Source organism: Callorhinchus milii, unplaced genomic scaffold, assembly GCF_018977255.1.
Source record: "Callorhinchus milii isolate IMCB2004 unplaced genomic scaffold, IMCB_Cmil_1.0 Scaffold1, whole genome shotgun sequence".
In the NCBI taxonomy this organism is placed as follows: domain Eukaryota; kingdom Metazoa; phylum Chordata; class Chondrichthyes; order Chimaeriformes; family Callorhinchidae; genus Callorhinchus; species Callorhinchus milii.
Window position 1 is genome coordinate 24,586,582 of NW_024704742.1, and position 14,828 is coordinate 24,601,409.

A 14,828-nucleotide genomic window follows, 5' to 3' on the forward strand; every position below is an offset into this window, starting at 1 on the left:
CAAAACATAAATTCTGCAACTGTTTTTGTAAGGACTTAGACTGGGCCCATTGAAAACTAGTGTATGTCAGAAATTGAGAGAAACCTGAAAACTATGCCTAAGTGTGATGAGATCGCCTCCTGCGCAGTCACATGTGCTTTGGGCTGATTGGCAAAGGCGGCAATTTTTTTACATTACCCAGTGAGGCCAAACCCACAGAATTAAATGTTCATTTCAATAAACAGATGCCAATTAAACTTCAGAAACATATGAAAACTAACACTCTACAACACAGGCTTTATCTTGGAAATAATCAGGTGGGATAACTGAAAATACTTGAGTAGGTTAAGAATCTAATTTACTTGTGGGAGAAATGGGAGAGGGAGAAGACTCCTGCTTATTTCTAGTACAGTAAATGTTCATACATTTCCCATGTTTTAAAGCAGCCTCTGCCACAAGCTCAATCCCACCACAGCTTTTGGGCTTCACCAGCTGTTTAGGCATTTGCTCGCACTCATACTCGCTCTTTGTCGAGACTTGCTCTTGAAGATTCCACATCAATGAAGCAAGCTTTTCTCCCAACAGCTCAGGGTTCTCGATGCATCGTCACCTGCCGCCTGCTGTGAAGTTTTGCCGATTTTGTACACAGCCGTATCCCACAAACAGTGAATGGCCAATCTTTATTTCGGGATTGTTGGCCAGAATACCAGGAGAAACTCCCTTCATTTTTCTAATACAGTAAACCCCCGGCTTACCGGACTCCGGAATTACAATCTATCCAGACCGGGTACAAAACCCAGAACTTTTTAAAACAAAAATTTCAGGCAATAAATTATACTTGTTCGTACAAACTTTGTTCCCATATAAGCCCTATTAAATATTGCCCATTCTGGAATGGCCCACTTTAATAAATAGAAATATTATTAATTTAGTATACAATTCAGCTTGTTTCTTTGGAAAAGAGTTTCCGATTATAGCACTTTCCCATTGTCTCAGCTGACTTCAGCCACCTCACAGTCCAGAGATTAGACCCAAGATTTACAGAATCTGTGTAGCTCAGGACTACAACAGACAATACATTTTCTCATGAACTGTAAAGAGATTGAAGCAACCCATTACTGATTAAATCAGTCTGGATTCTCATAAAAACATCTGGGCATTGATGTATTCAGACTTATCAGTGGTTTAGTCACTTAGTCAATGATTGTCTGTGTAAAGACGGGCTAATCCTCAATGCTGAATTATATTCAACTCGAGGCTGATCTCTATCACCAACTCAGCTGCTTCTTTCTGTTAATTCAGTCCATCACATTGAAAGATCTCTTGCCCATATGTTTTCTGCAGGTTAGCGTTTCTCTCTGAACGGAACCCGTTTTCAGTGTGTGCTTCTTCAACTTGTCATGTAGCGACTGTTCTTTCTACAGCACCGCTGGCTTTGGCAATGGCAAAGGACACCCTGGTTCCATTCTCTTTAAAATAATGCAAAACCTCAAAACTGACGCTCGGGCATCCAGAGAACTGATACAGGAAGTGGATGTTTAAGGCTATTACATCAGTATCTCAGCTAAAACAACAATGCTATCACAGTCATGCTTGGAGGTTACAGGCTAATGTTTGTGGTTTTACTCTTGGCTGTGGGCCACTGGGAATATAAAATGATTGGAATTCTGTGACTGCCTTTGGGAATATTTACAGTCAGTGGTTAGTTTTGTTGTGCTTTTTTTTAAGATTAGCATCCCAGGAAAATGATGAGAATGCAGGACCAAGACTATGGAATAAGTTTCTTTTTTTCTCCACGCGGCACATTTGTATTGGCTTCACCAGGCATTTTTATTTTCAGCTCCTGAACTTCCCTGGTCCGGTGACTCTGATCCCTGGCTGTTGGCATGTGTTTTCACTGCAGCTGAAACCAGGACATTGTATCGCATTAACCACTCGGCTGCTAATTGTCACGAGGGTAGGGTTCACATTTGACCTACCTCTGCAGTTCCACTCTGCACAAGGACAGGTGCGTAGTCAGCTCTTTGGGGCTGTAAATGTTGCTACTTATCTATGCAGAGTATCACAAGATCGCTAGATTGACTTAATAATAATAATCCTTGCATTTGTTATAGCACCTTAAATCCTCAAGGCGTCTCGAAGCGCTTCACAGAATATATTGTAAAGTGAACTGACTGTACATTTTATGGGCGAAACCTGGCAGCCAATTGCGCACAGCAGTGTCCCACAAACAGTTTTCGATGAAGGCCCTTTAGCCCATTTGATCTCAATGCAGTTTTGGGCACTGCACCTTAGAAAAGACACACAGACCTCGGGAGGATATATAATGTAGATTCTTCAATGATACCTGGATTGAGTGGGTTTAATTATGAGGATAGAGTGAGCAAACTGGCGCCGTGTTCTCTCGAAGGTAGGTTGTGCTCTGATGGAGGTGTTTAAGATAAGGTAATTGACAGAGTGGATGAGGAGAGACTCCTCAAGAGGGCGTATTCTACAAACTAGACCTAGAACTGTTAGTGGCGAAATCAGAAGTCTTTACTTTGATCAGGGTGGTCCAACCTTTTGGCTGCTGAGGGCCAGATGTTGGGTTTGGGAAGTGTCTGATGGAGAAAAAGCAGATACATGGTATTGAGATAGAGATCAGCCTTGATTATCAAAAAAAGGCAGAGCAGGCACAGTGGATTTACTGGCCTACTCTTGCTCTTTATCTTTCATACCATCTCAATCAAATTCTTCCCCACACGGCCAATTCCCTGTTATCACTCTATTCCTGCCTATAAATTGCTCAGTTCCAGGACTGCTTCCAATACGTTAAGGAAGTAGTAAATCCTCTTCTGCTCACGCCACAACTCTTGTAACTCCTTAAAATTAACACATGAGCGAGATTGTGAAATAAAATGACTTGTTTTTAAAACAAGCAGGATATTTAATAATTCTGTTTCTGTGTGCAGGAGAAGACGAGCTATGGTGCAGTGCAGTGTGGTATACACTGTTATCTTGGAGCAAAAGGTAAGTGAAGAGTGACTTGGCTTTGGTAACTAAAGCACCGATTTTTTTTTAAGAAAATTTTTTTTATTTTCATGGTGCAGCCTGTTACAGAGGCCCTAGGTCTTCAAACAGTTTAGCGCTATTGATAACTGCCCATTTTTCCCATTTAATACGTGTGAAATTATATGACTAATATGCATTCGGAAAACATTGCATAAAGCTCACAAACTAAAGGGAGGAACAATTCCAAGCAGCAGCCAGGAGAGTCATCAAGAATATTTGTCCCAGTGTACGGGGAGAAATGTTTTTTTTTGCATTTATTGCATAGGAATAGAATGGCCTAGTGGCCTGGAGGAAGAGGCTTGAATATTCAATGTCAGTAAAAATGTAGAATATTGCACATGCTAGCCTGGTGCTTATACAACACCCTGTATACTTATACTGCCTTTCACCTAATGCACATATTGCTTTTCACATAGCGTAGCAAAGTGCTTATCGTGGTTTTTCTTGTAGCCAATGGTCCCATCTAATTTGTATCCTCTTGTTTAAATCATTGAAAAGCAGGCACATTTAGCAGCATCCAGAATCCAACTGCCTACAGTTTTAAAAGCTCTCCCCTTCCCCATGCGCTTGTCCTGCAGTCTCATAAAACAGCTGCAGATTACTTGTTTGCAAAATGCATTTTGGACATAGAATGAGATTATGATGGTGGCCATCTGATAGAGAGAATGATATAACAATAACCAGAGTCGCTTTATCTTTGTTTTTATATTTTAAAATGTTTTATATGGGTGAGCTTTGAGAGAGAGCAGAAAGCAGAATTGTGAACAAAGGTTCTGCAGTAGTAACTGATGCTTGTTTCATGTGGTGCCTTATACTACATCAGTAACTGGAGCAGCAGTCTCCCACAAGAAACAGTGAGATAGATGAATGGCCAAAAGTGAGGGAGAGATATTTGGGCATGAAACGAGAGCTACCCTTTAAAATAATATTGAACATTTATTTACTTGAACCAGCAGAACAGGCAGATGGATGTAATACTGTTTTGATATGTCTGAGGGAGCATCAGTCCTAGATATTGAGCTAAGTTCCTGGACTTATCCAGAAGTCAAGAGTGCTACAAAGTAAGGCAGACTGACACCTAGTCCAATGTCTGAAGGAACTTAGCATTGTGTGTGTGTGTATGTTTATAATGCTGATATAGTTATCAACTTTGTGATGCATTGTAAAGAGGGAGGCATAACTATTCTGTACCTTTTAAAGCTTGTGGACTTAGCAGCTATCAAGCTCCCATCTGATATAACAAGTGTAAACAAAAGGGAAGAACTCTTATCTAATCTTGATTTTTTTTTAGCTTATACAATGTCTCTGCAATAACTTCCTCTATTTCAGCTGCTGTGCAATGGCACCAGAGTCTCTCTCTGGATTCCTCTTCATGGAAAGTCGACTCTGAGCTAGGTTTGGATTTATGGCACAAGTGGCAGAAATTAAGAGGGGCAGGCGAGGACAGGTAAAGCCAATAGCTAGACCACCTGTTTTACTGTGGAGAAATGTAGCTTGTCTTTTTAAAAACGGAATATGAAACCAGTGCAGGCCTATTAACCCTTTACTGATGCTGTCTCAATGGAGTGCCAATCCGCTCTATGCTGTTGACCACTCGCACTGAAAAAATGCTAACATTTTTAAAGGTAATCGAGATGCCGCAATGTCAGCTTTCACTGCATTAATATTTAGCGTAATCCACTAAAATGCAAAGACATAATTCAAATTAAAATGTAACATTTTTTAAAAAATCGAGTGGTTCAGTGTGTGTGACCTGATAAAGTGTTATTAGAAGGCTGAATCAACCCTCCTTCTCAATGTTTATTCACTATTTTCTGTCTGTCGCTAAAATGATTCCAGGTGACACTCTTCATTTGGAAAGTAGGGCAATTTAATCCCTTGCTTCATGGTCTGATTCTGCAGCCCATAGAAACCAGAGATAGCAGATTGACTGCTTCCCATCACGGCAATTACTGATGTGATTTTAGCACTCGCCTAAAGCAGAGAGTGTCTACTGATGAGCAAACTTCTCCTCAGGGCCTTGACACCCAGCAGGATGTGGATTTTTGAGCTAGGGAAATGTTTTGTTTCTCTTTCTCTCAGTAAAATATAGGCACAGTAAAGAACTTGCATTTTTCTTAGTCCTTTATCACAGCGAAACATCTGTGTTTCACCAGTATCTACTCACAGTAACAATGGCTGTGTAACCTTTAGTACCAGCAAGATCCCACAAATGTTCAGTAAGATAATGATCAATTAATATGAATCCTCAGGATTGTTGATCCAGACACTGAGAGAAACTTGTGTTTAAATATTGCATGGGGTACTACACCTAGACTATGAGCTTGAGTCCCGAAGTGCAGACTGCGTTATAATCTCACATGTAAGACTTCGGAGACTAAAATAGTGCCAATTTTTATTGATTCCCTTAATTTCTCAAGCTTGTAGCCAGTAAACAAAAGCTTTGTGGCTGACACCTGCCCTCTGCTGGGGACGTTTTGAATGTTTTGAATATGAGAAATGTTACAACTCGTGCAAGTGTGTAGTTTTGGTGAGCTATTTTTACTACTCACATTTTCTGTGTGGAGCAGTAGAATTTTAGTCAAGTGTCAAAGGTAGTTATATTAAGTGAGAAATATGGAGCATGATGGAGGGACACAAGTAGGTGCTGTCAATATTCACAGACCTATTGAAATGCCAAGGCATTGCATATTTTCCAGCAGAGGTCACTGGCTGTCAATCATTTTGCCTCTGGCCGACTTATCTTTTCCGAACTCAGATCATTGTCTAAGCATTGCCGCACCTCTGAGATAATCTCAACCCAAAGCACATATATTGTACTTGAGACTTGTCCTCTGAACTCGAGGAGGATCTTGGGGAGAATTCTGTTAGCTTCCTTAAATAGGAAGGATTCCAGAATCCGTAGTTAACTTTTACGTGGTCTGTAGAAGGAACAGGTATGATGGGCTAAAGGGCCCTTTTCTCATTCTTTGCTATTCCTGTGAACTTCCACATAAACTAATGAACTGAGAGTTTTTTTCACATGCTTATGGGCAGGGAAGGGGGTGAGAGAAGGATTTGTCTCCTCATGTAGGTTTGTTTGACATTTCTTGATTTTATACCTATGTGCTATAATCTTGTCTTTTCGGGTTTATGTTGGTTTTCGAGTCTGATGTGTGACAATTGCTAATGAGATTCCTTTAAAAGGAAAAAAATCAGTCGCAGAAAACTCCAATGCAAGCTACTTTTGGATCACTTACTCTACTGTACACCCTCCACACCTTATATATTTATAACATATTCATATCTTAAAAATTGGCTTCTTGTTGAAGAAGTAAGTGCAGAAATAATTATTTGAGCTTTTCATCCTTTTGTTTTTGGAACAGGCAGAAGAGGTTTGCAGAGACTGGCTTGTGGCAACGTCTCCGGGGACAGTATTCATCGGATTTACTTTGGCCCCGTTTAATTCTAAATCCCAACTTCCTGCTGAACTTCAGTGCCACTGTTTCCCACAATAGAACGGTAAAACACTGTGCTCCGTATGTCCAGGTGCCATGTTTTTCTAAAAACAACACTTCCTTAGAGTATGAGGAAGGACATGGGGGGGGTGGGGGGGAGTGGGGGCTGAGGCAGGATACCAGGTGGTATGGGGTGGGGGCAGCTATTGACACACATCCTTTACAAGACCAGTGCTTTTGATGGTTGAATCCAGATGGTGAGCTTTGACCAGATATGTACACACGCAGATTATCATTTGAGCCCTACATTCCCATATACACACATACACACACACTCGCACTTTCCTCCTGCAGGATGATGAACCTTACCTGTATTTTTGTTCTCTTCCCCCCTGTGGTTCACTGGAGTCGGTTATAGGATTCCCAATTACTACTTAGGCTGAGATCAGTTAAAGGGCAATCCCTTTATGACATACAGTAGTTGTCTGGGTCCAATGTGTTTGAGGTCTCGTGTTATAAAGAGGCATGATAAAATGGCTGACTTCCCGGTTATCAGATCGCCACTGACATCACCGCCTGTATGCTGCGCCCACTTCCTTCATGGGGTTGTATCAGCGGCGCTTTGAGTGCATTTGCTTCCTGCTCACATTTAGCGTGCATGAAGTGACAACGCTACCTGACAACCTGGAAGTCAGCTATTTTGTAATGTGATTGGATTTGTATGGAGCAAGTTCCATTTTCAAGTCAGAAAATGTCATGGGAGCCAGTCGTGTTGTAAGCCAACACACATTATAACGAAGCGAATTATGATGGGGGTAGTTCTGAAATTCACTGAGATAAATAAACTTGATTTTGGCTGCTGCTCAACGTGCAAGTGTGGTGGGATATACTGATATGTTCTTGATATTTCAGGTGAAACACTTTGTCTTGAAGAACCCTTCGGACATGCCAGTTGTGGTGCAAATTCTGCCAGTTTCTCATTATCCAAACCCTCAGTTTGCTCTGAAGCTCCTCCTCAAATGGTAAGCAGCAAATTTTTAGTTACCACTGTGATATGCTGAGGAAAGGAGCAGATATTAAACCATTCTGAGTGATATTAAACCAAAAATGTTCGGTGTCATCTTCCAACAACAACAACAACAAGATTCCATTTATAAAGCGCCTTTCACGTCAGGAGGACGTCCCAAGGCGCTGCACAGTTGGGTCATGACCCGAGCAGAGGGGAAATGGTCAGGGTGAGGGGAGGGAAGGGAGGGAGCGAGGAGGGGGGAAATGGTCAGGGTGAGGGGAGGGAGCGAGGAGGGGGGAAATGGTCAGGGTGAGGGGAGGGAGCGAGGAGGGGGGAAATGGTCAGGGTGAGGGGAGGGAAGGGAGGGAGCGAGGAGGGGGAAGAGAGTCGAGAGGGGAGCTGAAGGCACGGTCAAAGAGAAAGGTTTTGAGACCGGCCTTGAAGGAGGAAAGGGAGGAAGCAAGGCACTTTTCTCCATTATTTTTACACATATTTATCAGAATTGAATGCTCATTTGTTAACCTTGTTATGCCCAAAGCTGCTGAATTGCAGAGACTAACTTTTTAAACAGGAAAAGGAACTGGTAATTTGGCCCATCAAGTCTGCACTTGTGTTTCGACATTACCCAATCTAATCCCACTCTATGGCCTGCTTCCATACTTTTATTCCTGGTTTTCAAGTATCTGGTGAATTCCCTTTTGTCATTTCATAGCCCAGTGTCCCCCCAATACAGTTGGTAGTTTACATGGCTCGAGGAGACATTGTGCAAATTGCCTGCCTCGTTTACCTACAAATAGTCACTAGATTCGCAATAAAATCACGTGAAGTGCTTTGAGACATCTTGACAATGTGATAAGGCGCTATATCAAAATGCAAGAATTGTTGTAACTTGCAGCAGATTTTAAAACTATCATTTTGCTTCCTTCAAAGGCATAATCTAGAGCGACCGAGCATAAGCATCACAACAAAGGAATTCAGGCTCATAATACTGCCAGAGAGTAAAGTAAGTTTAAAAAAATATATATTTATATAAAGTGTAGTGCAATGAAATATGCATGATATGTAGGGTATTTAATATCTTTTCTTCCTCTGCTTTTATTTTAAATGCTCCTTTTCTTCTGCCACCCTTTCCCTTCGCCCTCCTCCCATGTAAACTATGTTGGAACTTGAGCTCACAGAGCTTAAACCAAGGTCCATCAGCCTGTTCAGATGGTTATTAAAGATCCGGTGGCACTCTTTGGAGAAAAAAAACGAAGGAAGTTCCTCCTGTTATCTTCTCCAACATTCCCCCCCAGATAATATGGTTGCTCATTTCATGTCTGTCTGTGGGTCTTGGTAGTGCTGTAGCTCGAGTCTTCTCTTGAACCAGGATTCATGAATCTGTCACCCCCATCCTCGTTTAGCTCCACTGGCTTCCCATTCTATAGTAGATTGGATTCAAGATCCTTGAATTCGGATTTGAATCCTTCAAATCCCTCCACACCCTTCCCTAACTCAGCGACCTCCTTCAACCCTACCAACCGGGATATTCCTTCTGTTAGAGTCTGTTTTGTGTTCCCAACCAGATCCGCCCTACCATTAGACAAGCCTTCAGCCTTTCTGCCCCTACTCTGTGGAACTCTATTCTGGAGTCCCTCCACCTCACCCTCTTCCCCCCACCTCCACCTGTAAAGTGTTTTGACATTTCTGCTCAGCGTGAACAGCACTATATACATGCAAATTGTTGGAGCCATACTTGAAAGTAATTATCTGTGAGGCTCTTTGCGATGTGTCTGTGTTATTGGTGATTTATCAGATGTAAGAATTTTTATGATTATTAATAAGGAAATTCGCATTCCAACAGTGCTCAGTTTAACCACCTTCTGCTAACCACCTCACACGTGTGACTGTTAATTGTGTTGATACAGAGCTCAGATGGTTATGAGCGAATGGAGTTGGACAATGGAACAAGCGTTCAGGTGCTTCAGTTAACCTTACAGCCTCAGGAGATCAAGAAGGTTGGTGTGGAGTTCACACCAATAAGTCAGAGTCTGGTCAAGTCAGTCATACTGATCAGGTAAAGATTTGGCAATATCTGTGCAAGTAACTAATAGCAATAACGTGCTATAAATACATCATTAAAATGCATGTTGTGGTTTGATATGACTCGGAGACACCACTCCACGTGAAGGATGCTATATGAATGCAAGTTGTTGATATGTTTTAAATGAGGCATGCCCCTGCTATCTAATGCTATGCAGTGAATGTTTTTTTTTCTGTGGGAGGCTACTTAAGAGAGTTATTATTTTTTTCCCCCAAAATCTGCTGTGAAAAGCTAATGCAAACCTGTAGGTGTGGAAATTTATATATTTTTTAAAAAGAACTACTTATTGCTGCTATCTTTGGAGATATAACGAGTAATTTAGAATTACACAGAAATTTTACAGCAAGGGTACAGGCCATTCAGCCCAGTTTATCTGTGCTAGTGTTAAAACTCCACACGAACCTAATCTCCTGACTTGTACCCCTTCTATTCCTGAGGCAAGGGCTCTAATTCCCACTTCCAGCCTGTGGGAAAGAGAGCCCTTGGACAGGGAATGTGTTGTTTTAGCATCTTTCAACTGGAGTTAGTTTGTCTAAACCTGATGATGAGGACATTAACCTGACGATATTCAATGACCCTTGAAAGAAAGTGCGCTTGTGTGAACCTGGTCATTAAGCTCAACTGTGATAATAATAATGATAATAATAATAATCCTTGCCTTTGACATAGCGCTTTTCACGTCTTCTAGACATCTCGAAGCGCTTCACAGAATAGACTGTAAACTGAATTGACGGTATATTTGTGGGCGAAATGCGGCAGCCAATTGCACACAGGAGTGTCCCACAAACAGTCGTGGATTGAAATGACCAATTATTTTTTTTGAGGGATTATTATCAGACGTGTGGAGCAAGGAAACTTGCCCAAGGATTCACCCTGTCTTTTAAAATTTGTTTGTAGCCCAAAGTCAAACAAAAATACTAGCGCAAAAGTCATATGGGTAGCAGAGTGTCCAATTTAGGTTAGTGCTTTTGAAACTGCAAGAAACTGATGCCATCCTAAGTCAAACAGATGCCCGCTCTCGGACTTCCCGCAGGAAGATTGGCCATCTGTATATGGATAAATGTTCAGATGCCATAATCAAGGGCAACTTGTCCCAATTAATACTCTTTTTTTAAATGATTCCAGATTTAATGTTGTGCTCTGAGGGATAATACAATTCACAAGTGCAACACTAGAGGGTGCAGCCACAATGCCTTTTTAATATGACCGGTATTTTAGTAATGGTTAGGAAGTAGTTTGACATGAGTTGATCCTAAAGTCTTCCCCACGCAATATTGTCGTATAATATTGTTGAAGAGGCCAGTCTGGATAGGTCCTTTTTAAGTAAAAACAATCATATTTGTGATATATATCTTATGATCTCTCTTCCTCCACCCCTCTCTCCATTTGGGTTTCTTTTGAAGAAATAACCTCACAATACTGGACATGCTGACCGTGGAAGGCTTTGGGGCGAACGAAGTATTGAAAATGGGAGGCAGGATACCCGGTGGAGGGGGGTCGCTTCGGTTTAAGGTGCCAGAATCCAGCCTCATGGAATGCAGGCACAGTGAGTAATAAGAGTAATCCTTACATTTGAAACAGCGCCTTTCACATTGGGAGGATGTCTCAAAGCGCCTTTTACAGGATACACTGTACAGTGCAGTGGCTGTGTTTTGTGGGTGAATGCAGGCAGCCAATTTGAGCACAGTCGTGTCACACAAACAGCCATGGAGTGAATGACCAATTTTACTCGAGGGATTGTTGGTCAGGACCCTGGAAGAAACTCTCTTCCCTTTATGAAAGGTGATCTTTAACGTCCACCTGAACAGTGACGACCGTACCTTGCTTAACGTCTCTTCCGGAGCACGGCACCTCCCCCAGCACCGCACTGGGGGGGAGGGGGGGGTCGGCTTACACCATCCGAGTTCCCACCTTGAGGTTTGACTTGGGGCCGAGATGAGTAACAGCTGAGCCAGGCTGACACCACAGTATCCTGTGCACAGGGTGGGGCGCGGTGATGGGGGTTGAGGCGAGAAGTGTCGAAATCACGCGCTGCGGTCGTCTCGGATCGAGTCTCAACAACGGGCGGTTCGCCTTGTGCGCGATCACAAAGAAAGACAAGGGGAGGGTGGGTGGGGGGGAACTGCGTTGTTATTCCGTCAAATCGAAAGCGGAGCCTGGAGCGCGAAGCATTTCCTACACCTCGGAATAAAAGCTGGAAACTTTAATGTTTAACCTGCGGTGAGCATGGCTGCCGGCCCCTGGCGAGGCTGGGAGGGTGAGTGGGTGGGAGGGAGGGAGGGGAGGGTGGGAGGGAGGGGGGGAGGGTGGGAGGGTGGGTGGGAGGGAGGAGGGGAGGGTGGGAGGGCCGGGGAGGGAGGAGGGGAGGGTGGGAGGGAGGGAGGGAGGGTAGGTGGGTGGGCCGGGGAGGGAGGGAGGGTGGGTGGCCCGGGGAGGGAGGGGGGGAGGGAGGGTGGTTGGGAGGGTGGGAGGGAGGGAGGGAGGGAGGGAGGGAGTGAGGGTGGAAGGGAGGGGGGTGGGTAGGGTGGGAGGGAGGGAGGGAGGGTGGCCAGGGGAGGGAGGGTGGGAGGGCCGGGGAGGGAGGGTGGGTGGGTGGGTGGGAGGGAGGGGAGGAGGGGAGGGTGGGAGGGAGAGGTGGGAGGGAGGGAGGGAGGGAGGGAGGGAGGGGTGGGAGGGAGGGAGGGGTGGGAGGGAGGGGAGGGAGGGAGGGAGGGAGGGCCGGGTGGGGAGGGAGGGAGGGAGGGAGGGGTGGGTGGGTGGGTGGGAGGGAGGGTGGGAGGGGAGGGTGGGAGGGAGGGAGGGAGGGTGGGAGGGCCGGGGAGGGAGGGAGGGAGGGAGGGAGGGAGGGAGGGCCGGGGTTGGAGACGCTCCTGGTCTCTGGGTCCTGGCCTCGCTGTGGGCTGCGGTGATGTCAGAGGCTGAGGCGTCGCTGATGTCACAAAGGCCCAGGTTTTGAATCTTGTCCGTTATTTTTTTTTAAAAAAACCCAAAAACTGCCTCGGTCGGTGTCGAGTGTGAGCGCGAGCCTGAGCGCGAGCCTGAGCGCGAGCCTGAGCGCGAGCCTGAGCGCGAGCCTGAGCGCGAGCCTGAGCGCGAGACTGAGCGCGAGACTGAGCGCGAGCCCGAGCCGAGACTGAGCGCGAGCCCGAGCGCGAGCCCAGCCCGAGCGCGAGCCGAGACTGAGCGCGAGCCCGAGCGCGAGCCCAGCCCGAGCGCGAGCCCAGCCCGAGCGCGAGCCGAGACTGAGCGCGAGCCTGAGCGCGAGCCCAGCCCGAGCGCGAGCCGAGACTGAGCGCGAGCCTGAGCGTGAGCCGAGCCCGAGCCGAGACTGAGCGCGAGCCTGAGCGCGAGCCGAGACTGAGCCCGAGCCGAGACTGAGCGCGAGCCTGAGCGCGAGCCGAGACTGAGCGCGAGACTGAGCCCGAGCCGAGACTGAGCGCGAGCCTGAGCGCGAGACGAGACTGAGCGCGAGCCGAGACTGAGCCCGAGCCGAGACTGAGCCTGAGCGCGAGCCGAGACTGAGCGCGAGCCTGAGCGCGAGCCGAGACTGAGCCCGAGCCGAGACTGAGCGCGAGCCTGAGCGCGAGCCGAGACTGAGCGCGAGACTGAGCCCGAGCCGAGACTGAGCGCGAGCCTGAGCGCGAGCCGAGACTGAGCGCGAGCCTGAGCGCGAGACGAGACTGAGCGCGAGCCGAGACTGAGCCCGAGCCGAGACTGAGCCTGAGCGCGAGCGGAGCGCGAGCCCAGCCTGAGCCCGAGCATGAGCCGAGACTGAGCGTGAGCCCAGCCTGAGCGCGAGCTGAGCACGAGCCGAGCGCGAGCTTGAGCACGAGCCGAGTGCGAGCGTGAGGTGAGCGCGAGCCCGAGCCAGTGCGAGCGGCCGGAAAACGTACAACTGGGGTTCAATGGGATTGAAAAATGTGGGCGTACTCAGGGTGGGGGAGTGTTTCTATGTCGAATATTTCAAGAATAATTAGGGCGAAGTGCGGGCGGTGGGAGATAAAGAGAGTCTCCAGCATAAAAATGGGAACGAAATCCATTCGGAATTGCCAGAGAAACATTTTATATCCATATTATATGTATTTATATATACATATATATGTATATATATAGTATATTATTAAAATGGCCAGTGGCATGTGGCCCTGGGCACGTGCTTTGCCCTGGGCGGGTGGAGTGAGCGCCTGGTACTGAGCGTGCGGAGAGAGGAAATGTATAAGGGCTGTTTGAGAAGTAGGTCAATCGAGAGGATGAGGTGGGCAGACGTGTGGAAGGAATCTTCTGGGAAGTCGGGACAGTGGGTGAGACAGACGAAAGATTCACTCCCGCCTGAAGAAACCTTACTGTTACTCTCTAGTCAAATTTCTCTTAAATTAGAGGTTAGCTTTTCCCTGAATATCCACAGCCCAGTATCACTGGATTCCTATTCGAAGTGATTCTGTCCTGTGGACTTGCTTCACTGTCGCTGGGCTCTCCTTGTGAGTTGAGTTTTGTTGATCTCCGAGCTGGTCTGTGGAGCTTCTCAGTCTATGGGTTTGGGTCAGGTGAGGTGTGGACAGAAAGAGAGGAGGAAAAATCATAGGAGTGAGTAATCCAGACTTGTAATGCGCATTTGCTTTTGCCGAAAATGATCTTCCACTGGCAAAGTGTGTGAAAAATCCGGAGTCTAGACTATCCTTCCCTTGTATTTCTAGAATAATGAGCGGAAACATTATTGGCCAGAAATACAGCTAGGCTCAATTAAGATTTGGATTGGAATAGGAGAGGAAGGAATTGACCCATCGTGTGAGATAGAAAAGATACTATGTTTCCCTTCTCTTGTTTTCAGAGCCAAAGGGAAGTGAACTCAATTTGACCATCAGAAGAAGTTTTAAGGTTGAAAACATTGGACCTCTGCCAGTCACCGTGACTTCAATGAGCATCAATGGATACAGATGTCATGGGTTTGGTTTTCAGATCCTAGAATGTCAATCGTTTGTCCTGGATACTAACTCTTCACACGATGTCAACATTTTGTAAGTACAAGTGCTGAATGATTAATTGTAATAGCTCGTATCTACTTCAACACGGTCACTGATGCATAACATCTAACAGACAGTGCTTGCTCCAGCATATTCATATATTATTCTGAAGAATTCTAATGTGACCTGAAGTGATGTTTAATAACAGGAGTTAGAATGAAATTCAGCACCCCTGCCAAAATCATGGCGACTCGCTTCCAGTATACACAGCATTAAATGCAGTATTCGCAGCATTAAATGCTGAGAGA

General features: G+C 45.6%; 1 protein-coding gene across 1 annotated transcript in view; it reads left to right on the plus strand.

Moving 5' to 3' along the window:
* tmem131l (transmembrane 131 like) overlaps positions 1-14,828 on the plus strand; it is an 82,255-nt gene that overhangs the window by 53,976 nt on the left and 13,451 nt on the right. The window contains exons 14-22 of the mRNA XM_042340187.1: positions 1,820-1,987; positions 2,931-2,988; positions 4,360-4,477; positions 6,396-6,531; positions 7,380-7,489; positions 8,407-8,479; positions 9,384-9,532; positions 10,963-11,105; positions 14,388-14,574. Of these exons, the coding sequence (XP_042196121.1) occupies positions 1,820-1,987; positions 2,931-2,988; positions 4,360-4,477; positions 6,396-6,531; positions 7,380-7,489; positions 8,407-8,479; positions 9,384-9,532; positions 10,963-11,105; positions 14,388-14,574 (1,142 nt within the window). The remainder of the gene's footprint in view (positions 1-1,819; positions 1,988-2,930; positions 2,989-4,359; positions 4,478-6,395; positions 6,532-7,379; positions 7,490-8,406; positions 8,480-9,383; positions 9,533-10,962; positions 11,106-14,387; positions 14,575-14,828) is intronic.